This window comes from Podarcis cretensis (assembly GCF_951804945.1).
Source record: "Podarcis cretensis genome assembly, chromosome: 7".
Lineage (NCBI taxonomy): Eukaryota > Metazoa > Chordata > Lepidosauria > Squamata > Lacertidae > Podarcis > Podarcis cretensis.
In genome coordinates, this window is record NC_137176.1 from 70,419,133 (window position 1) to 70,443,729 (window position 24,597).

At 42.0% G+C, this 24,597-nt stretch overlaps 1 protein-coding gene across 2 annotated transcripts; it reads right to left on the reverse strand.

Moving 5' to 3' along the window:
• Window positions 1–10,435: 10,435 nt before the first annotated feature.
• On the reverse strand, window positions 10,436–23,978 carry PABPC1 (poly(A) binding protein cytoplasmic 1). Of its 2 annotated transcripts, none has more exons than XM_079984803.1 (15): window positions 23,270–23,978; window positions 19,366–19,559; window positions 19,153–19,268; window positions 18,513–18,652; window positions 17,383–17,477; window positions 16,328–16,465; window positions 16,001–16,096; window positions 14,723–14,995; window positions 14,460–14,547; window positions 14,233–14,343; window positions 13,896–14,050; window positions 13,583–13,667; window positions 12,640–12,770; window positions 12,423–12,516; window positions 10,436–10,863 (listed from the first exon to the last, which is right to left on the reverse strand). In XM_079984803.1, the coding sequence occupies exons 1-14, from the start codon at window positions 23,460–23,462 to the stop codon at window positions 12,424–12,426; spliced, it is 1,908 nt and encodes a 635-aa protein (XP_079840929.1). In that variant the 5' UTR covers window positions 23,463–23,978; the 3' UTR covers window positions 10,436–10,863; window position 12,423. The 2 variants fall into 2 exon arrangements, with proteins under 2 accessions (XP_079840929.1, XP_079840928.1); XM_079984802.1 differs by having other exon boundaries at window positions 10,436–10,866; window positions 23,270–23,977.
• Window positions 23,979–24,597: the final 619 nt, after the last annotated feature.

Here is a 24,597-nt window from a genome sequence, read left to right on the forward strand (position 1 = left end):
AAATAGCAGTGCATACACAACCTTAGTTAATTCCTCAGCTTAGGTCTGTGTATATTCTGCAGTTCCATGCGGTCATAAGAAATGCAGAATGCAGTATTGGGTACAAAACTCAAGAGGCTCAGCAGGTAGGCTTCCAAGTTTATGAGGAATTCCTTTTTTAAAAAATTTAATTTTTATTAGTTTCAATTCATTATACAACACCAAACATTAAAGCAATAAAAAACACATAACACAAAAAACAAAGAAAAGAAAAACATTGCATAACATAAAACACCAACAAATTAAGCTTACAGTAACTAAATAACTAAATCACACAACAATAATTGACTTCCCTTCAACTCGGTTTCGGAATATGTTACAAAAGATTTTCTATCTGCAGTTTCGTTTTCTTAAAACTCTTTATGTCGCAGGCGTTACATCGAGCCTACTGTGATTTTTAGATTTTTTACATCTGTTTCAATATATGTCATAAATTTATTCCATTCATTATTAAACTTTGTACCTTTTTGGTTTCTTATTTTCTGTGTCATTTTTGCCAATTCTATATAATCAAATAATTTAGATTGCCACTCATTTATAGTTGGGATTTTTGATGTCTTCCAGTTTTGTGCTATTAGTGTTCTAGCAGCCACTGTTGCATATTGGGAAAGTGTTTGGTCTTCCTTTTTAATTTCTTCTCCATTTATCCCCAGAAGGAAGGCCTCGGGTCTTTTTGTGAAGGTGTATTTAAATATTTTTTTTAGTTCATTGTAAATAGTTTCCCAGAACTTTCTAATTACCTCACAAGACCACCACATGTGGTAAAAATTGCCTTCCTTCATCTTACATTTCCAGCGTGATTTGTCTCCGGTTTTGTACATTTTTTCTAATTTTACAGGCATGATGTACCACCTGTACATCATTTTATCCATGTTCTCTCTAAGTGTTGTACATGCCGAGAATTTCATACCTTTATTCCAAAGTTTCTTCCACTTATCAAACTATGTTGTATCCAAAGTCTATCACCCATTTCACCATTACTTCTTTTATTTCTTCATCTTTGGTGTCCCATTCAAGCAACTGGCTGTACATTTTTGATAGGAGTTTTGATTTATTTTCTAATATTTCTACCTGGAATCTGGATTTTTTTTCGTTCATCCCAATCTTTTTATCTTCAGTCCATAAAGCATTGATTTGATGAATTTGGATCCAGCCTGTCAGTTTGTTCTTTATCTCTTAATATGGCCTAATCTTCCATCCATTTTCTGTTTTTACTAGCAAATCTTCATAAGTCCATCTTTCTCCTTCAATATTTATTTATTTTTATTGTTAAGATGTCGATTGGTGATAACCACCAGGGGGTGTTCCTTCCAATGTTTTTTTGTTTCTCTCCCATACTTCCAACAGTGGCCCTCTAATAATATGATTAGAAAATCCTTTGTGGACCTTTTCCTTATTACGCCACAAGTAAGCATGCCAACCAAATCTTATATTGAAACCTTCTAAATCTAATTGGTCTGTGTTTCTGATAACAATCCAATCTTTAACCCAGCAAAGGCACGAGGCTTCATAATACAGCTTCAAATTTGGAACCACAAATCCTCCCCTATCTCTTTGATCCGTGAGTAATTTGAATCTAATTCTTGGCCTTTTTCCTTGCCAAATAAATTTAGAAAGTACTTTCTGCCAATCTTTAAATACTGAGGTTCCCCTGATTATCGGTATATTTTGAAATAAGAACAGCAATTTTGGTAATAAGCTCATCTTAATTGCCGCCATTCTTCCCAACCAAGAGAGTTTTATTCTGTTCCAGATATCCAGGTCCTTCTTTATTTCTTTCCATGTGTTTGTGTAGTTATCTTCCATTAAATTTATATTCTTCATTGTTAGCCAAATTCCCAGGTATTTTACTTTTTTAGTTGCTTTAATCCCAGTCTGTAATTCAAGACGGTTTTTTACCTCTTCTTTCATATTTTTAGTCATCATTTTAGTTTTTGTTCTATTTAGTTTAAAGCCGGATAACTTTCCAAATTCTTCTAGCAAATCTATCACTTTACCAACACTTTTAAAAAAATCTTCCAACGATAACATAAGATCATCGGCATATGCTTTCAATTTATATTCTTTTACTCCAATTCTTATTCCGCGTATCTCTGAAGTTTTCCTTATCTTATTTGTAATTATTTCTAACACCATAATAAACAAAAGAGGTGACAGAGGGCACTCCTGTCTTGTACCCTTCGAAATTTCAAAGGATTCAGTTAAGTTGTTATTAATAATTAATTTAGCACTTTGGTGTGAATAAATTGCTTTTATTCCTTCCAGGAATGTGCCCTCTATCCCTGCCGTTTCCAAACATTTTATTAGGAAATGCCAGGATACATTGTCGAAAGCCTTTTCGGCGTCAGTGAACATTAATACCGCGGGAATTTCATTTTTACATTCTAGATATTCAATAACATTTATTATATGTCTTATGGTGTCTTTTATTTGCCTATTGGGTAAGAATCCGGCTTGGTCATTATGAATGAGATTGGCTAAGCACTTTTTAAGTCGACTCGCCATTACATCTGCGAAGATCTTATAATCATTATTTAATAATGAAATCGGTCTGTAGTTCTTAATATTAAGTTTATCTGAGTCAGGTTTAGGTATTAGCGTAATATATGCTTCTTTCCAGGAAGTTTATGAGGAATTCCTGGTGAAACTGCCATAATTAGAGAGAGACTCAGCAGGATTTCTAACTTCCAAGGTCCAATTGGACCAGATAGTGCAGCTATCTGAATGAAAAAAGCTACATTGCATTATTTTTTATGGTGCTTTATACTTTATCGTTGAACACCAACCACCCTGGTATTTTATTATATGGTGGTACAGAAATACTTTATAAACCAACGATGTAAATTAAGGCTAGACTAGAAGGCGCTTGTGGTCCCTTCCAACGCTATGATCGCTTCCCATTCTATGATTCTATATGAGAAATATGCATAATTTGTTTTGGTTTTTGAATGAAACTTTCTTGGTGCAGAATTTCAGGTAGATTTTGTTACTCTTGTCTTTTTGCTGCAGTGTACCACTGTAACAGAGTTAGAGTGTGTTGTTCTCTAATTACAATGACATCCTTCAGGCTGATGCAGCTCTCTATTTTTGAACAGAGTTCTTAAATTATCATTGTTCAGCCCGTTTAATTTGAGTTGGCTACATTTCCCCATCCCTTTGGTACATGGAAGAAATGCCCAGCAGGTTGTAAAATGAGACCGATAGACTAATGCTAGTTTATTTTCAGCTCAGCTTTCGATTATCTGAAACCATTTCACAGTTTGTGGAGAGTGGGCAAGGAGGCGTGAAACAGAACCTCTCAGTGCCTCTGAGCGTGTAGACAAAGGGCTGTTTTACAAAGAACAAGGATTAATCCAGAATATCTGGGATCAGGGAGAAGAGCTTCCAAATTATGCATGCAGTTGTGGACTGGTGCTCCCAATGGCACTGTTAGGGCAGAAAGTTGGAAGACCAACAGTGGGTGGAGCCAGAGCCAATGGCAAGCAGACCACCCCCCCATTGGTTGTAAGTAAGATGGCAGGCTGGCTGAATCCAGACTGAGGTTGGTGGGGCAGCGCCCCACTTGCCCCCAGTGGACTGGCCTCCACTAAATGCAAATGAAACTTCCAGGTATGGTTTAACTCTAGCATCTCTCTTAAAATTTATGTGCCGTGGTCAAAGAACTGGACGACTAGTAAAGCACGCAAAATTGATGTAAGTGCACATACTAGCAAGTGGGTCAAGCTCTCTTCCAGCTGGGCTAATACGAGCCTTAGAAAAATCTTTATTTAAAAATGTATCCCACTAAAAAAGGTTCCCAAAGTGGCTTACAGATATATTTTTTAAAAAAGAGCCTACCCTCAGGGTTTCAGTGTTAGATGGCAAAGGAAAATGGATTGGGAGGAAGGAGGAAATAAGCAAACTCAGGCACAAGTTTTTACTTAGGAATGAAATGTACCTTAGTAAGACACGAGACAGAAGAGAACCGCTGAGCAAGCAGGATAACACCCAGAAAAGAAAATGCTGACTGTTACACACAAGCAGCAGTGAGGGGAGCTGCAGCAGATTTTTCACAAGCTCTCTGTAAAAAACAAGACATTCATAGACAAGGAGAAAACCTTAATGCAAGGTTGTCTTGATTTGATATTGTGAATGCGAGAACACAAATGTTCCGTTTGCTGGTGTTTACTGTTGTAGCAGAAAACAATAAAAAATATTTCTTAAATGAAAGTGAGGCTGATACATCAACATAATTCTGTTTGTAAAGTGGGCATCCTGCCTTATCATACTAGGTACCAAACCAGAGTAAAGGACAGGGATGGAGGAACCCCTGTTATATGCAACAAATCTTTATTTTAAAAGACCTGGACTCACATGCTGCCAGAAGAGGTTTGCAGATGGCTGATGTAAGGTTACATGTTCTCTCGCTTCCTTGACTAGGAGTTTAGTAAGAAGGGGGTTGTGCATGGAGAATTGCATGTCCTTGTGCGGACTTCTGAACCCAGTTTCTCCCTCGTGCAAAAGTTTCTTTAAAGTAGAAAGGGCATCGCCACCTTGAATGGTGAAGGACTTGAGAGTTGAATCAGGGAAGACACAGGATTTACCCACCCGGGAAGAATGGCAGATGAAGTTGATGGACTATATGGAACTGGCGGAAATGACTGGCAGAATCCGAGACCAGGGAGAAGAGTCGGTGGAAGAAGACTGGGAAAAGTTTAAAGATTGTTTACGGAAATATTGCAAAATTAATGAATGTTAGAAAAATGTTGGAATGAAGTTATATGGCTTTAGTAGAAATGTTATAAGGAATTAAGTATAAGTAGATTAATAGAGTATCAAAGGAAAAAATAAGGTTAGAATGTGTTAAGATAATTATAGGATAGAAAACAGAGAAAGATGGAAAGGAATTGCTGAAACAGTTAATAGAAGTGGAATACAAAAAGGGAGGTGTGAGGTGGTCGCGGAAATAAGTGAATGAAATATATGATACTGAAACTATTTGATGTGTTTTAAATTGTTTTGTTTTGTTTTTTGTTAGTTTAAATGTGTTGGTGTTGTGTAGTGTTTTTGTGCTGTATTGCATTGTTTTTATTTTTTGTAGTGTTTAAATTGTTAATAATTTTTTTTTTAAAAAAAAGAGTTGAATCAGAAGCCTCACTGAATGCACAGCAACTGAAGATGCATCTCATTAGTTATAGCATGGTGCTGATAATGCAAAGGTTGAAAGTTCGATCTCTATATGGGGCAGCTGCATATTCCTGCCTTGCAGGGGGCTGGACTAGATGATCCTCAGGGTCCCTTCCAACTCTAAAATTCTATGTTTCTATCATTCATCTTAACGTGCATTCATTGCTTTTGCAATGTGATGTGCCAATAAACAGCATCTACACTGGGGTGCAAGCCAAGAACCCATATACTGTATGTGACTGCAGAGATGATGGGACATGAATAGGACATATTTTTTAAAAACCCACAAAGCAAATTATGGTTTGCTGGACCTCCAAGTAGAATTCAAAACTGTTATCTTACAAAATGAGTCTTAGTTCTTCAAACATCCCCCTTTGTTGTTTCTTTCCCCTCTCCTGTCAGCCTTAAACTTAAAACCTTAAGAAAATTTTCCCACCTTTACATTGTAAGTCCATCCTCTCCTGTTTCAAAATCCTAACTAAGTTATAATTGGAGAAAGAAGTATTTCTGAAGAGAAACACGAAGTTAGTCAATTCTGTTTATTGGCAGGATTTATATACTGGATTTAAAGCACTCTGGGTTGGATCCAGAGGAGCTTTTCTATGTCAGTGTCTTTGAATCACAGAGGAACTTACTTTTTAAAAACATTTTTTTTTAAAAAAGTAAAAAATATTTAAGTGTTGTATGACAAAAGGGAAACTAAGGCTGTGTACACACACATTTCCCTATTTACGCCTCACAGAATTGCAAGTTCCCTGCAAACGACAATGATCAGAATTTTTAGAGGCAAAGAATGCACCTTAAATATATAGTGTGTGCACAGCCTAAATCCAAAATATATTATTGCATTTCTGAAAGCATGTGCAAGGGGAAGCATGAGAGCTGCCAGAGCTTGCCTACTCCAACACTGTATGAACTATTCTATTGCTTACGCAAGCATTTGTAGAATACTATCGCTGGCTATTTTCCTTATACTCCATTCTTTGGATCGCTCAATCTGCCCTGCAAATTATGCATGGCTCCCAGCCAGCCCAAGGGCCAAGTCTTGGCACATTTTCTTATCTGAACTCCTTGCCAAACCACATCCATTGGCCACAAAGTCTGATTTCTACTTACAACAAGCAAGGCTACATAATTCTTTCTCACACCTTGGTGATGGAAGGAAACAAAGGAGAAAGGAAAACCACAAAGATACCATTGCATAGTGCGAACTGCCCATGTCATAGAATAGTGCAATAATATTAAATGAACTCAGCTCAGACAGATTCAAAATTGAGCAAGAGTTTCAAGGAGCTTCTGAATTCCTGACAGCAAGGGATAGTTCTGCGCTATAAATTAAAAACCACATCTCAAGTGTAGAAGCATACAGGTGATAAAGGAGCAGTTATTTTTTTAAAATCCCAAGTATACCTATATGGAAATTTCTAGGATAGCACCACACAGTGGCAGATACTCTCGTACAAGGCGCTGCGTGCCAACCTTGGGACCTTCAAATTTGCACTACATTGTATTTGTTCATTTGACTAATTCCAAGGAATTATTCTGAAGGCTTGATCAGCACCCTTGTTCCTTGACATACAAATGACTTACAAGAATACTCCTGAGTCAGCTACTCTTAAGCTAGGAAACGATCTCATATCCATGGTTTACCCGAGCCCTGTAAACTGATCTAGAAAACATTGAATGTTCACCAGAAAAGCAGCCTTGTTTTATTTGCAGGGCACTGGGAAGTGGGGTGGGTACAGACCCAGAGAGGCATTTACCTCTAACTGGGATTGGCTTTTACAGCAGCACAAGCAAAAAACCCAGGGTTTAGCTGCAACCATTCTACTCCCTATAGTTCTCTAACGGTAGATAGCCTGTGCCCAAATGGAATCCTGATCCTGAGCTTGCTCCAAACAGTAATTGTACTCATTCAGATGTCAATATATACACAGGGAAAAGAGACGCAGGATAGAACCCTACAGCAAAATGGATCGAACTTGTACATGTTCTAAGAGGCTGTATAGAAGATAAAGTGTTGCAAAAACTTTTCTTCTTTGGCGATCACTCGTAGCCGATTAAGATTCACTACAGGATGAATGGTGTATTACAGTACAGTGGAACCTCGGAAACTGAGCACTTGTAAACTCAAAATGTTTTGGCTCCCAAACGATCAAAAACTGAAAGTGATTGTTCTGGTTTTCAAATGATTTTTGTTAACCGAATGTCCAGCACGGTTTCCGGTTGGCTGCAGGATGCTCCTGTGGCCAATCGGAAGCTGTGCATTGGAAGTTGAACGTTTTGGAAGTCGAACTTCTGGAACGGATTGCGTTCAACTTCCAAGGTACAACTGTACTTACAAATGTGTGCAACAAAGCACCAACTTTTTATTGCTGTGAAATGCAGCCTCAAGAGGGCAAGTTTGAGCAGGAATCGAAGGGGGATTGACTTAATCCTTTCCCTTACAGTTGATTTTAATCTTGAAGGTCATTTTGAGATGCTCCCCCTCTCCAGTTCTATATATATATAATATATATATATATTATGTGCACTTACCTGTGCATAATATATATATATATACATATATATATATTATGTGCACTTACCTGGGAGTTAATCCCCATTGAGTTCAAATGGACTTGCTTCCTAACAAACGTGGTCTGCATTGATGGTATTGTTAGCCATTGTTGAAGGATAAAATGTCCATGCCTACTGTCTATTTTAATTATGGACATTTATACTGTAATGTTTGTGTAAATGGTTTTTATCCCTGTAAACACTTAAAAGTCCATTTTAGGTTTCAGTGCTATATAATTTCTTCTCAATCTGCTAACTACATACTGTGCTGCTGAAATGAGCAGCCCTTTTGTATTTGATCATTCCTCACCACGCCCAACATACATGCTCCATCCTTCACTGGGCTATTTTTTTGGCAGGGTCCCCTATTAATCTGCAAGCCTTGGGGCCTCCTTCTCAAACCTACTGATATCTCCCCTCTTAGGCATGGATGGTGTCACACTATTTCAGCAATGGAACTCGCTTCTGAACATTGAAAATTGAGGTGGTGGGTCAGAAAAACCATCTGGGCACATGGTAGCAATTAAAGTAATACCTGTAGAGGTCAGTCACATGCAGGACTGCACTTTTATGTCAATGGTGACCATTTTGATCACTGGTGGGGAAACAGGCCTGGAAGGCAAATAAATCCTGTCTCTCTCCCCCCCTTGGAAATCCTTCGAGTCACAGTCCTTCAGGAACAGCACATAATAGGATCACCAAACATCACTCCTTCCTCATCCTCCGTTATCAGGGTTGGGTTTTTAAAACGACTGACAGCACTAGTTTCAGGTATCAAAATATCTCATCTGTACCAATGAACTTTCCTGTAAGCTCCTCCCCTTTCTTGTTCAATAGGTACTCTCACCTCCAACACACTCAACCCCAGCCTTGCCAAATAAGGTACAGTAAGCCCCCAAGTTATGCGAGGGTTATGTTGCAGGGATCACACCTAAAGCCAAAATTGCATATGGTCAAAACATGCTGGCAGTCCCACCCGCCACTGAAACCAAGGTTCCCCCCAAACACCCTTTTTATTTTTTGGACAAGCGTATAAAGCTGAATGTGCGCAAGTTACAGGCTTATTGTATTACACTTGCTCTCAGGTCCAGCTGTCCAACATCCGCAACTTGTCTGAAACTCACAGAGGTCCTTCTTTCTTGGGGAGACTCGTTTTCTTCTCCTTGTGCTCATTCGTTCCTGTTTTCTCACCTCAAAATCTCAGATGTCCCTAACCTCACTACTTTCAACCATTGCCCCAAAGTTTCCGCCTTTCTTGATTTTCAGCTAAAAACTTTCCCCAAAGCCCACTAACCAGACCTAGCTTATTTTAAAAGAATTGGGTTGCAACTCAGCTTGCATTGTAGAGATATACCTGCAAGCGAAGGGGCAGAGAAACCTCCAAGCTTCGTAGCAGTGACTCAGAATTGTCAGCATTTTAACTCTATATGCCAGGCATGGCCAAACTTGGCCCTCCAGCTGTTTTGGGACTACAACTGGACTAGTGGTCAGGGATGATGGGAATTGTAGTCCTCTGGAGGGCCATGTTTGCCATATATGCCAACACCTTACTCCTCAAACTCTTAATTCTTTTTTAAAAGCAACCAGTTCTTATCAGTATCCATTTTTCTCTTGCAATACCACTTTTTGCCCTTCAGCCAAACCTCCTTCCATCCCATTTAATTCTACTCCCTTTCCCTGACCACATTCTGTTTTTTCTCATGTGTTCCTAGGAATGCTTCTAACAGTTACTTGTACTGGTTTTAACTCTGCTAAGATCAGACTATATTTAGTGTGCTGTTTTATTGCTTAATATTTTTTAGTAAATGTGCTCCTTCCCTTTTGAGACAATAAGCTTCATTCCCTTCTAATTTCTGCTGCCTGTTAATTCTATAGGTGATGAACACTGGAGTGTGTTGCTCTCTTATAAAAAGATCCCTAGAACTGAGTGTCAGGATTGCATGGGGTCCTGAAGCATACAGTGGTACCTCGGGTTACATACGCTTCCTCTAACCCAGAAATAGTGCTTCAGGTTAAGACGTTTGCTTCAGGTTAAGAAGAGAAATCATGCTCTGGCGGTGTGGTGGCAGCAGGAGGCCCCATTAGCTAACCTGAGGTGGTGCTTCAGGCTAAGAACAGTTTCAGGTTAAGTACGGACCAAATTAAGTGCTTAACCTGAGGTACCACTGTACATGTAAACTGCATACCTAATAGTAATATATGACAGCTGGACCATGTTGATTTGCAACAAAACACAAGCACGGTTCTATTCACTCCATTACTGATTGTTAACATATCTTGTCTGCTCCTCTGCTCCTTTTTTTTAGGCCTTTGAATGTACCATTAAAATTATCTATTTTGATTTCCAAGCTTAATCCAAGCCTATTCATATTTAATTAACTTCATTTTGCCCCCAGCTCAACAGAAAGATGCATACAAACACATTATTTCTATTTAAATTTCACTACAATAAAAAAACTTTGCATATTCAGCTCTAGAAAATGCTGCCAAGAATTTTAAGCTACAAAAGAGATGAATCCAGTTGTTCATCCATTTTAGTGCTTACAGATACCCCGTTAACAGGTGGCTCAATGTAGGTTAATCTCATCCACAACTGCATTTGCTGTAGATTTACATCCAAACTCTATTGTTGACATCTCTTTAGAAGTATAGAAATAAAATCGCAATTAGATCAGTGTTTAAGGAATTTTTATTAAAGCAAGAATCTTATAATCCAAATTATGGTTCTTTGCTCAGCTATCAATTCCTACTGTTAACTACAACAGTAGTGATATTCTGAGCGTTTTCCACAGTAAATTACAAAATTAAAGAAAGGAATGCTTTAAATTTTTGTACTGTGCTGAAAATTCTTTTCCTGGGTTTATAAAACATTAATTTGTTTTTTTAACTTTTGCTATTTTTTTGTATTTTAAATCAATAGGTAATCTAGGACCAACAGTTTTGCTAGTCCTGGCATTTGTTGTGTACATAAGCTTCAAAGTTTCCTTTCCTTTTTTTATTTATTTTATATTTTGCAATGTTTTTCTCAATATTTAGTAGTTTTTCCATGTTTAGATATTTTTCTTCGGTGAAGCGAAATTATAATGCGTAGTCCCGGATCTTCTGTAACCAAAAGAATTAAAATATTAATACTGAAATATATTTCCTTTAGAAAAACAGATTTGTATTATAATAAATATTACCAAAACCCAACAGTATACCGTATTTTTTGCTCCATAGGGCGAAACGGACCATAGGGCACACCTAGTTTTTTTTTTTTTTTTGGGGGGGGGGGAATTAAAAAAAAAATATTTCCCCCCCTCCCCAAAGAGCAGCGTACAGGCTGCGTAACCTCTCCCTTCCAGAGGGGTTGCGCGGGGCTATGGCACAAGCCAAGGCAGCGAGTGGGATGGATCCCGCTCGCTGTTTTGGCTTCCTCTTTAGCCCCGCGCAGCCTCTTCCGGCAGGGAGAGGTTGCGTGGGGCTAAAGAGGAAGCCAAAACGGCGAGCGGGATCCATCCCACTCGCTGCCTCGGCTTGTGCCATAGCCCCGCGCAACCCCTCTGGAAGGGAGAGGTTACGCAGCCTGTACGCTGCTCTTTGGGGAGGGGGGGAAATAATTGAAATGAATTCCTTTACTTCTTTTTTGCATGCTAGGTAACTTCCACAGTCCTGATTGTTTGTACAGTATGGTGTGAAATGTCACCAGGATAATTGCCAAAATGTCATACTCGAGGCCCGCTGAAATCAACAGACTTAAGGTTCATGGATTTTAGTGGTTTACACTCAGTATGGATATCACCCAACCTATAGTCAATAATGCTGCACAAGGGCAAAAATTCAGCTAACATCTTTTACATTTGCTAAGTTATCAGTCCCTACGACTGTCACAGATAGCCCTAGTTTTGGTTAAAAATCAATGCAAGTGGAATACTAATCTTTGATCTAGAACAGTGGTTCCCTCCTGGGGTCCACAGAACCCACTTGATGGATATGTGACATGGACCCCCTAACTATCCAGGACATCCCATTTTGGAGGGACTGTGCCCAAAAACATGCAGGATCATGGCCAGACATGTGTCTCGCGTGAGATCACAGCACCCAAAACTACACGTTTTAGGGTACCATACTCTCATGTGGGGTCATGTGACTTACGTACAAGCGTAGCCTGCAAGATGTGCAACCCAGTTTTGCATTGGGACATGTTAGAGGGTATGCTGGCACCATAATAAAAACTACCACAGAAATATCAAGGTTTTCAAAAGCAGGGGGTCCGTGGCTTGGCTTTTGAAAAACAGGGGGTTTGCAGTACTTACCTAATTGGGAACCTCTGATCTACAAGATCTAATTTTAAAAAACCTGTACTCCCTGACAACAGATGCTTCCCCACACTTTGAAACTGAAATCTTCATTATAGTTGTGTAGGATTCAGACAGGGGATTTGGTAGTAATGTATTTAAGAGCACACACTGCAAGTTAAGGAAAACACCAGCCCACAGTTCAGCATGACAATCTCCGCAACAGAGGTGGGACCATTAGTAATTATGATGCTCCAGTACCAACAAACATAGGAATCACTGTGAGCAGAACTTTGGTCATCCTCCCCAGACAGAAGATTTATTTCACACACACAGGTGCATCTATGCCTGCATTTGAAGCCATTTCTCCAGAATACTTACATTAGACACTTGGAACACCCGCTGGATTGTTAACTGCTTTTTGAGCAGCTTCCTTAGCTTGGTGGGCTTGCAGTACGGCTACAGCTTCATCAACCTAGTTAAGATAAAAACAATGTTATTAACATTGCTGTAAAGGCAAGCTAGTTTAACACATAAGCTGCACTTAAAAGAAAATCATTTAAAGGAAAAAAGACTGTTGACAAAAAAATCCACCTACCTTCGAACGAAGAGATTCAGGAGACTCAAGCATATGGAGGAGTTCAGAATTGTCAATCTCTAACAACATACCAGTGATTTTACCCGCCAGAGTAGGGTGCATGGCGTGAATAAGAGGGAAAAGACGTTCGCCTAGAAAACAGTTGACAAGTTTGCAAGGTTTATATTTGCCTCTTAATACTATTCCAAATAGATTTCCTTTTAACATGCCTCAAAATGAGTACGTTAGCCATCTACATATCAATATTTGTTTACCCCTTTAGCAGAATGGCAGAAGTTTTTTTAAAAGAATAAACCCAACTAAGTTACTAGAACTGGAAAACTATAATAATTAGCCAAGCAGACATTTATGGTTAAAACACAGATCCTAATAGTAGATGCCCATTATCAACTTAATAATTTGTAAGGTTATGAAATCACATCCCTTTCTCCAATTATACCTTCTTCCACCCTAACACACTCGGGGAGTTCGCTCACCCAGCTTCTAAACTCTTCAGATTTATTCTTTCTCCCACTCCCTGGATCCTCCATACCCTCTTTTCTCTGCACAACTTCCCATCAGAGTTAACTGGGCCCTCAGTAGTGGACCTACTTTTCCTAAGCAATCCCAGAGGGAGCCACATTTCTAGAAATCCTGGCCCTACAGGGTTGCATCCAAAAGCACACTTACACTGGGGTAAATACATAAAAAAACAACTATAACCAAAGATGATTTCTGAACTGCTGAACAGCCCACCTATCACTGCGTGTGCTACTGCACAACTATTTGGAGCAAGCAGCAGCAGTACTTCCCCAGCACTCATGGGTCATTGGACTCAGCCCTAACTTTTTGGACTTCTCATGAAGACATGCCAAATGGTGCTGCTGCTATCTGTCCTCCCCCACGCACGGACACCCCAACTCTTACAACATGAGCCCCACCTCTCCGCCAAATACGGACTTACCCAACATCTGCTTTTGTTCCTGTGGAGGGGCAGAAGCCAACATGGAAGCAGTCAAAGGTTCTTGACCTTGGACATGGACAGCAGGCTAGAATTTGAAAAGATTTAACAGGATTAAAATGGAGTACATAATTTGTGTAGTACGTTCCAAGTTACATTTGCATTAATGTCACTCAGGAAAACTATTTCTAACTCCATACAAGTCCACCTAACCCTACTGTTTTCAATAGGCTTGGGCATGTCCAACTTTGCAAGTGCTCGGGTTATTAATATAACCGACTCCATACAAAAGTGCTGCTATAACTGTTACGCTTACCTGCTGCATAGCAACCTGAGGTTGTGTATTAAGGTGTTGCTGAGGATTGCGAACACCTGCCGCATACTTGTACTGAGGAACCGTGCGTACGGCTGGAGTAGCGGCGGCGGCAGCAGCAGCTGGACGTGGACCCATTGTCTGTGTTGATGTGTTTGCTGGAAAAAAAGACTGTTTTCAGGCCAAGCAGCATATTCTATTCAAACTGTTTCAGCAGACCTCCTTTCACAGTCTAGCTTAAGACAGTCTTTTAAAAACACATTACACTTCATTTTTCAGACAAAAAACAGCATGCCAAACCAAGCCAATATACTTAAAATAACTGATCTCCAGAACTCACCAACACGCTGTGTTGACATTACTCGTGGAACCTGTGATGAAGCTGGCCTCATGGTACTGAATGGTGGTCTGGGAGCTGCTGGGCGGATGGCACTTGGCATGTTCTGGAAAGCTGCATTTGAAATTAATTCACAGTAAGTATGCATTTCTGAACCAACACAAATCAAGCTTTGGTCAAATCCAACCCCCCCCCCAAAAAAAAATCCCTAAGAAAAGCAAGTCACTTACGATGAGGTCTGGCACCCTGAGTAGTCCAGCGAGGACTTGGTCTGAGCTGAGCAATTTGGCTAGGATAGTATGCAGCACGGTTTTGCATCTGTCAAAAAATAATCATGTATTTGTTTAATTTGTCAGCTTCAGTGCTTTGCTGTACCAGAAAAAAATGCTTTAGGAAATTAAGTTATTCCATTCAAATTAAAATGCCTGATTATTTTTATTTATTTTATTTTATGTAAGAGTAAATGTAATAGGGAACATAGTGTAAGTCATACCTGTGGAATAGCTGCCATGACATAACCTGAAGGAGGCGCTGGCTGGTACGGGTTGATGACTGGATTCGGCACTGCTCTCACACTTGCCATTCTCTGCATGTACTGGTTGGTGAGGTGAGCTTGGCGTTCTTCTTTACGTTGGGCTAAGGCTACATAAAGTGGTTTGGTGGCCACAATTCTACCATTCATTTCTGTGACTGCTTTGGTTGCTTCTTCTGGTGAAGAAAAGCAGACAAACCCAAATCCTTTACTGCGGCCCCCTTCCATCATAACCTGTTAAAAAAAGAAATGCAACCGTAAAAATGCAGCATAGAGAACACTGAACAATGTTATTTCATTATATTCTATTGCAGCTTGTGATTGAACATAATCTAACTAATTAATCATGTGTTAGGTTTCTTTTTGCTGCCAGAAGCATACCTAGGAATTTTCATTCAGGGGATGAATCTCTCAGCAGAATTTAGGAAACTTTTGCAGATTCCCACATCCATCCCCCTCAGAATCCCCCGCTTTGGAGGGTTAAGGTGTAGGATATGGTGCTGAGAGAGGAGGGAAGAATCAACAAAACTCACTTCCCACTTTTCCGGTGGAATAATCAAAAGCCTCCTGTTGACAGAATGTGCCTTTTTGTTCACAACAGTGCAACCTGGCTCTACATTCATTTCTCTGAAGTTTTAAAATACCATATTTTTCGTCCCATAGGACGCACCTATTTTTTTTTTTGGGGGGGGGGGAATTCCTTTATTTCCCCCCCCAAACCAAGTCGGGGAACAGCGGGATGGCGGCGCTGCGCCTCCCCGCTGTCCCCCGAGCTTGTGGGGCTGGCTGATGTCTGCCCGGCGCTTTCTGCTTCAGGGCACTCTGCGCGCCGGGCGGCAGGCTGCTATCCGCAGCGTGGGGAGCCCCACGGGAACTCCCACGGGCTCCCCAGGCTTGCTGATAGCTTCCTGAAGCCTGGAGAGCGAGAGGGGTCGGTGCGCACTGACCCCTCTCGCTCTCCAAGCTTCAGCGAAAGCCTGTATTCGCCCCATAGGACGCATACAGATTTCCCCTTCATTTTTGGAGGGGGAAAAGTGCATCCTATAGGGCGAAAAATACGGTAAAAGCCGATCCAACAGCTTTTAAAAGTCTAACAGCATATTTTGTTCTGCTGCAGACAAATCTGTATGTATATATAGAATTTATTGTATCTTGTAATTTTAAAGTACCACTAAAAACAATTCTTGATAGTTACTCTCCCTACAAGTCACTCTAAAAGCCGATTAAAATGCCATTTACCTTTGCACTAGTGATGGTACCAAATGGCGAAAATTCTTTGCGTAGGCGCTCATCATCAATTCCATCATCGAGGTTTTTCACATAAAGGTTTACACCCTGAAATATTGAGTAGGTGAAGCGATCAGTATGCAGAACATTTAACGCAGTGAAAATATTATATATTTTTTTGTAATTATTTAATTTGTATACCACTCCTCACCTGTAGATTTCAGGGCAGTTCACAACATAAAAATACCAAATAAAAACCATAAAATACTTAATAAAAACAAGAACCCCCCCCCACACCAATAAACCTCTCCTCCCCCAAATATTCAGTTAACATCCTACCTGGTATCTGGTGATCCTGTCCTGCTTCATTTGTTCAAATTTGCGCTTCAGCTCTGTTTGTCTTTCTACTTTTTTCTGAGCTCGACCAACATATATTTGTTTTCCATTGAGTTCCTTTCCGTTCATCTCATCTACAGCCTTCACAAATAAAAAAGGTACTTTAACTTGTTTGTCATAGTTGATTCCACATAGAATTAAGTCAGGTCCCCCAATCAAAAAACTAGAGCAAGTAAAAAAACAAGGAATCTAAACACACATAAACTAGGTGGATGGAATGTATAGACTGAGGCAGTGTGCTTCTATCTTCCTATCACATGAGAGGGAATAATACACTGTAAGAACACTATATGAAGAAGTAACGGCAACAGATTTTACAGGACTGGGGAGATGTTTTGGTCCAGTAGGCCAGATCTGCACCTCACTCACCCTGTGAGCCAACTCTGACAGGTGGGTGGGACTATTTATCTATCATCTGATGTCATAATGCCCAAATTTGACCCAAATGAGTGAATAGATTGGTCGGACCTGCTGATGCACATGGAGTTCCATCCAGCTTTCTGTTAGGTTCAGGGGAAACAGCAGGTTCCAGAGAACTCATTTGAGTTCCTGAACCAAGCAAGAGTGAACCCTTCATGCTGCAGTTGAAACAAAGGGAGTTCAATCCTGCTTTCCAATCACTGGATCCAGCTCCGTCTCTACCTATCCTACACCTGACATCACATTTGACATCAGGTGTGGGGTAGATGGGCAGTTTGGGAAAGGTCTGTTCGGTCAAATGAGGAAACTTGGCAAACCAAATTTAGTCCATGGGCCAAAGGCTCCCTAGCTTGATTTAGAGGACAGATTAATATTCCTCTGATCACTATTAGACCTATTTTAGAAAACCTACTATCTATAAGAGAATCAATTAATATAAAGATACATAAAAATTAAAACTAGGCATGTTCTGTTTTAGATCAGGTTACACTAAATAAGAGTGTCCAAAACCATTCGTTTTAATTAATTAGTGACCACTCACAACACTTGACAAATTCTTATAAAATGTATGGACTTACTTTCTGAGCATCCTCATGTCTTTCAAAACTGACAAAGCCAAAGCCTTTGGATTTCCCACTCTCATCAGTCATAACTTTCACACTTAAGGCAGGCCCTAAAAAGTACAAAAAAAATATTTTACATTTTATTTATAATAATCTTAATATACCACATCATTAAAAGGTATCATGGCAGTGTATAATAAAAGCCTTAAATAATAAAATACAGCACAAATGACCAACAGTGATTCAAATTAATTCTCTAAAAAGGCTTGTTTTCAGCAGACAACACTTTTTACTTAGAAGATTTATAAACTGACAACTGTAGCCAAGGCAACCCATTTGGGAGACTAATTTCCCAACTAGTTATAAATTAGTAGTCTGACAAATTACATGGCCATGTCAGACTCTGGTTGGCCTTGTTGATCTCATTTTATAATGAATGCCTTGATTTCTTGAACATACTACAATATTAACTCTTTGAAGAAAATTAACATTGCAATCATGGACTGAACAGACTATAATTTACAATTATTACTAACCCAACAGTAAACTTCCTTTTGGTATTGTGCTAGATTAAAGTACACACATTAGAGATTTTATTCTGCCCTGCATTAAATCACTTGGCTATTTTCAGTGTAGAAGAATGGAATGGTTTTTCTTGTTTTATTTAACTTACCAATTGTTAAGATGACAACAAACAAGCAGCTATGTTATCACACATATTCCCCTTAATACTTCTGTTCTTGAGAGCAAACTATTGTTTTTGGCCTTATCAGAGCTTACAGGTTACATTGCCAAGAGCTTCGGATTTCCAAAGATCTGAAGCCAGTTTGGAACCTTGGTTTCAAATCCTTAAGTGGAAGCTCTGGTTGGTTCTAATGGCAATCAATAGTGCCAACCTAACACATAAAGGTTGAAATCAATGGCAGGAATCTGCACTCCAGAAGGGCACAAACAAATGGTTGCAGACGGTGCCTGTCTCAGTTCTTGCCATCTACAGCTAAAAGGTTAATACCGTAACAGCCCGACTCTGTATAAAGCAGGTTATTATCAGGAGTTGAGGTAGGCAAGCTGCAATTGGGTGCAAGCACTATGATCACACCAGGTCCTAAATCATTTTCAAATACATGGAAAGGAAATGACATTACCAAACTTGCCAAAGAGTTCCTTAAGTCTCTCATCATCCATGTCCTCTCCAAAATTCTTGATGTAAACATTAGTGAACTCCTTGGCACGAGCTCCAAGCTCTGCTTCACGTTCTTTACGAGATTTAAACCTTCCAACAAACCTAGTTAAAAAAGCAAGGCGAAAAGTTGCTTAACTTTGACAAGATTCAGGGCATTATTTTCTTTCCATTAAGGAGGTACTTTATATAGCAAAAGCCTGGTGCTTACCCATACCCTGTGTCAGCTCCTGGCAAGCGAGCTGCTGCCATAGCACACTGCAATATTCCCCCGGCAAGGGAAACAGCAGAGTAAGCTACTCCCACCCAGCCTCTCTATCTGTCATGGAAGACAGATTGTTCAGAATGGGGCAGCCATACTACTCTGCTGTGCTTCCCCAGCCAGAAAAAACATGGCAATGTGCTATGACTGCCCCCAATTGTGACATACTGTCGCTCTCACAGTTCCTGTGCAATGAATGAAATAATTCCCTCCCTTTTGTTTTCTGAACATTTATTTCCAATTACTGAACCAACACTAGAAGCAAGAAACAATAATTGATAAAATCTCTCTTCTAAATTCATTTCCGCATTAAAATTTTTTTTTAAGTGTTAAGGAAACTCACACTTTACGATCATTAAGCAGCATTCCATTCATTTTTTCAATAGCTCTTTCTGCAGCTTCTTGTGTCTCAAAGTGTACAAACCCATAGCCTTTGGATCCATTTTCATCACATACAACCTATGAAAATTATTAGGATAGGTCAGATGACTGGAATGTAATTATGCTAATTTAAAGGCTGAATAGCTGTTCTAGGTTCTTTTTCCTTTCAACTCACCTTACAAGAGAGGATGTTTCCAAAAGCAGAAAATGTATCATACAAAGCTTTATTATCAATTGACTTATCCAAGTTTTTAATGAAGATGTTTCCAACACCACTCTTACGTAGAGATGGATCACGCTGAGACCACATGATACGCACTGGCTTGCCTTTAATGACATCGAAATTCATAGTATCTAAGGCTCTCTCAGCTACAAAAGAAGTTAGAAAGTGTTAAATTGTTTAAATCTTTAAGGCAACACAAATATCACTAAGAAAATTAATTGTTCATGTCTTTGCACCCACTTACAATATACAATATCTTGGCTTCTGGATCACCACCAAAATCAAACACTGTTCTAATTTGTGATGTTCAGGAAAGACAGTGCTATTCCAATGAATGGGGTAAAAATTGGACCCAGGGTAAGCATTCCAAGGAGAAGACAATGGGCAATATTCAGTTAAGCAGTTTGCTAGTGCAAGGATTTTTGGTTGTACAATAGAACCTCTCTCCCGCAAGCTTTCACTTTTAAATGTATTTCAAACTACTGTGAATTTCAGCACTATACACACAGTCCCATACACACAGCCATCAAACCTCTTTTTCTATTCTTGTGCCTCTAGACTTTCTGCAGTTCTGTTGCATGGTCCCAAAATGATGTTAGCAGAGATAGCCTCAACCCTCAAGTGTGTTTACTTCTCCCAATCCCAAATGATACTGCACTTTTCAGAGTGGAAGCTCAACATTTTGACTTATCCATGAGAATGTTCTTAAGGTAGAGTACCATGGTGAAAAGCCATAGAAAACAGAAGTTGCCAAGTTCAAGCCCCAGCTACAACTGGGAATGGCCCCAGCGTGAGTTGCTGCTAGTCAATGTAGACAGCACCACCCTATGGTCCTATTCAGTATAATGCCGCTTCCCAAGTCTGTTAATGGCATGAGGATTGCCAACAAGCAATAGGGTTACATATCAGATGCATGCATTGACTGCCTGCCCCCAAACTCAGAAATTAACCTGGCAAGGAAGGGGCAAACTGTCAGGAACAGGAAAACTATGTCTGGCTAGGCTCTATGAACCAAGTGACACCTTTCTTCCCTACCCACCCATGTCCCTGCTCAGAGCAATGAAACAACTGGAGAAGACCCACCATTTCTTATACTCCCAAGCTGCTTTTCTGCCCAGCAGCTCATTCAAGCATTACCAGGAGCTTTTGGCAGCCTTAGGAACTGGTTGTGCTAAGATGTAAAGAGGAGCTATCTGTAGAAGTCCATGCTGTTACAACCTTTTCCCTGTATTTACTGACCTTCCACAATTACTGCAAGCAGTTAAATCACAAATCCTATGTCATGATTCCTGGATATGATCCTGTAAATCAACTATCTCTAGGTAAGCATCTGAATGGCAAGCTGTGAATTCAGTTAGCCAAGCAGTGCCACCAAATACCTGTGCAGACTGAAAAAGCTTGAGTGGAGACTCCCATTTAAAAGTTGCGTTTCTGCCTAAGAAGCTTATTGCTCTGTAAAGAGGCAGAATCTTCAACTCAGATAGCAAGCCCCAGCTAACAACCCACTAGAAAAAATAGCCAATCTCTGACAGCTGGCTATTCCTCTGGTGGAGAGAGGGATGCAAAGGTAATGGCTCTGCAAAGCTTTCTGTACACCTTAGGGCACGGAGCCAGCCAAGGCTGTCATCTCTGTTTTGTACAAAGCAGCGCTGAGACAACAGCTCTGCTTGCCTCTCTCTAGGCACAGATTGCACTGTGAGAACTGCCAGCTCAGCACAGCACTGCTGTAGCACAGCCCCTTTCAATGCCTACATCCCGTAATGAAGGGATAAGGAGCTAGAATTCAGCAAAGAGCAAAGCATGGGTGGCTATTCCTTGTGATCCTGTTTGCAACACTGCTTTAAGTGTGTAGTCAATATAAAAGTGTAAACCCCCCCCCCCACTGGAATGCTTATTCAAATTATTAGACAGTGTCCTATTCTTGTTCATTCTAGCATTTATATTGGAATAAAGTGAGAATTGTTGAAGAGCTCTCCCCTCCAAAGGAGGTTTATTTTGCTTAAACAAGTTTTCTGTGAACTCAGAAATATTGGTCATTGAAAACATGCTTCTTCACATCACTTGAAGAATTTACAAATGTCATTTTTTTTTTACTAGAGTCTACACAAAGAGAAAACATGCTACTCCATCTCAGTAGAATACTTCTTACAATGAGTTTACTAGAACTCTGGTTGAATGGATCACCCAGCAGAAGAAAGGACAAATTATTTTGAAGCTGGTAGGAAAAAACAGCAAAATACTTTAGAGAAAAATACCTACAGGTAAGCTCACTCCTGGTCAGTTTAGATGCATATATGTGAATTGGCTTACTCTTGTCAAGTGTATAAACTTAGGACCAAAGTATGCAGACTCTCCCATTTTTCTCACTTAAAGGTAAGAGCTCTAATGCAACTTGGTAATAAGCTGTCAAGACGGACACTATATGGTGTAGGACCAATGTGTCCACAAAAAATTATCACAACTGCCTGACATTTAATAGAAACTAAACTGATTCAAGTCATCAAAGGCATATTGAAAAAATAATAATCTCTACGCATCACTGCAGGCCACCTGCTCTCAAAGTGTCAGCCTTAAGGTAAGACTAGCAGATGGGCTTTGGAAAGAGCGTCTTAAAGACCCCACTCCCTTCCCATTTCTGGTGTCTTGACTGGGCAAATGCTCACCTTCCCCTCATCAACCAGCAATGGTCAACAATATTGGCCTCTTAAAACCCTGTTTGCCAGCAAGAGGGATGGGTGTTGCAACTTCCTGTCCTGTCTGTGGACAATCACTCCCCGCCCCCCGCCCCATACACCAATTTGATGGATTTTTCATTACATGCAAGGTTGATAAATTAGTACCCGCGACCAAAGGGCACCAAGCAGCCCAATTCAGACACTTCTAATTAAGCGTGGCTTGCCCTAGTTTTATTTCGCGCGGGCACACGACCCACTTGCGCCCGTTCCTCCGTCGCCATTTAAGGCCCTAATTATCCAGGCATTTCCTTCAAGGCGCCTCTCATCTCGAACTTCCTCATTGAGCCGGCGGAAGCGAGGCGACAGGCCCGCCCTGGTCGCTGACTCCCCCCCCCCACGCGCCAACTTAAGGGCCCTGCCTCGTGATCCGAGAAACTAGGGCCGCTTCCGAGATGCCGACCCAGGCCTTTTCGCGGAAGGAGGCCCCGTGGCAAAAAAAAGCAGGCCCAGCCGATGACGAGGCCTCCTTTTCTCCCTCCCGCTCGGGTGCCGCGGGGGCTCCTCCCCGCCACGAGGCCTCTCTCCCGGCTCCGCCACAACGCGGTGGGGTCGAGCGGCGGCAGAAGGTGGCCTCACACGAGTGTTTCTCTCACCACCCCCCTCAGTTATTCCCCCCTCTGGACAGAAATGTTCGATAATTTCACGTGAAGGAGGGCGAGTCCTTGCGGGGAGAAGGGGGCTCTGAGAGAAAAGACTTATGGGGAAGCGCCGCCGCGAGGCAGGCCCAGGACTCTCCGAGGGGCCGCGTTGAATCCGTAAAATGGATGCTCCGGGGATGACTCGCGTGGAGGAGGCGGGGAGAAGCGGAAGGGGAGGAATGCGCGGCGGCCCTCGTGGGGGTGCGAGAATATGGCTCCGGGAACAGGAAGCCGGAGGCCGGGAGGGCAGCCTCCCCCAAGCCCCCACCCCCAAGACCGGACACATTCCGCCCGGAAAGTCCCTGGAAATGCCTGGCCGCCGTCCCTCCCCGCACGTGTCCCCGTCCCACCCGCTCCTTCCCCATGTGCCCGCTCCTCGAAGTGTGCGGGGTAAAAGGAGAGAAGGGAATCAATCGCCCGACCAGCTACGGCAGCTTCTCTGCCCTCCCCGTCCCGTCCCCCGCGCTTCTCCCCGTTCCTCACCGTCGGCGGGCTGCTGGAAGTTGACATAGGCGTAGCCCAGGGAGCGCCGGGTGATCATGTCCCTGCAGACGCGGATGGAGAGGATGGGCCCGGCGGGGCTGAACTTCTCGTAGAGCATGGCCTCGGTGACATCGGGGTGCAGGTCCCCCACGTAGAGCGAGGCCATCGGGTAGCTGGGGGCGCTGGGGTTCATGCTGGCGGGGGGACGGGGAGGGGGGGCGAGGAGGCAGGGCAGACTCGCGAGCGCCGAGGAGGCCGCGACGGGCCGCCGGGTTCGAAACTCAACGGCTCCGCGGAGGCGGTTGGCGACGGTTGGCGGGCCGCTCGAGCGCTCGTTGCTGCCGGCGGGAGGAGGAGGAGGAGCGGGTGGTTGCTGCTGCTGCTCCTGGAAGCGGCGGCGGCGGCGGCTCTTCTTTTTCTTCTTCCTGCTGCTCTTGGTAGTGGCTTGGGCGGGTCTCCTCTCGGCTGCGCCGGGTCTGGGACTTCGCTTCGCTTCACCGGGTTATTTTATACCAAACCGGCCGGTTTCAGATAGGGGCGGGTGGTAGTCGAGGGGGTTTTTTTTAATGGTTTTTTCGGGCTTTTAAGATTTTTTTTGGATTTTTCAAGGTTTTTTTTTCTTTTAGTAATAAATGGTGCGGCGGAGCTGGTGTGCCCGGGGAAGGCCGGAGCACACACACTACGCACAACAGCACCTTCAGCGGCCGGGGGACAAGGGGGAGGCCGCCGCCCCGGCCGCGCACTATATATAGAAGCCCCGCCCCCAGCCGCCTCTACCATACAGCTCGCCACGCACTGAAAGGGCTCGGCGCGCACGCGCCGCCACAAAAGGGAGAAAAAGGGAAGGAGGAAAGGGGCGGAGCAGAAGCGCGTGGCGGTTGCGTCTGACGCCATGGCTTACGAAAAGGTGCCCGGGGTTGGGCAATAGGTTGCGCATGGGCAGTTGGAAGACGCACGAGAGAATAGGCGGCTAGATCGCAGGACTATTGTGGTGGTGGGGAGGGCAGCGGTAAGGAGGAAAGAAGGAGCGCATGCGCTGTTGGCTTCCTTGCGGTTAAAAAACAGGCCATTAACCTTTGTACAAGACGCATGCGCAAGGGGAGTGGCAGGCTATTACAGGTCTACGAATAGCAAGCTTTTTCGTAAAGAACGCTTCAGACGGGCGCATGACAGTCAGGTTTCATGAACGCATGCGCAGAGATGGGTGTGTGTGTTTTTTAACAGAAAGAACTGTTTAGTTGGTAGGGAGAGGGAAGAACTGGTGGTTGTTTACTGTGCTGCTGGTAAAAAAGTAAACTCAAGGGGGGGGGGAATCTTACTCTCAATAA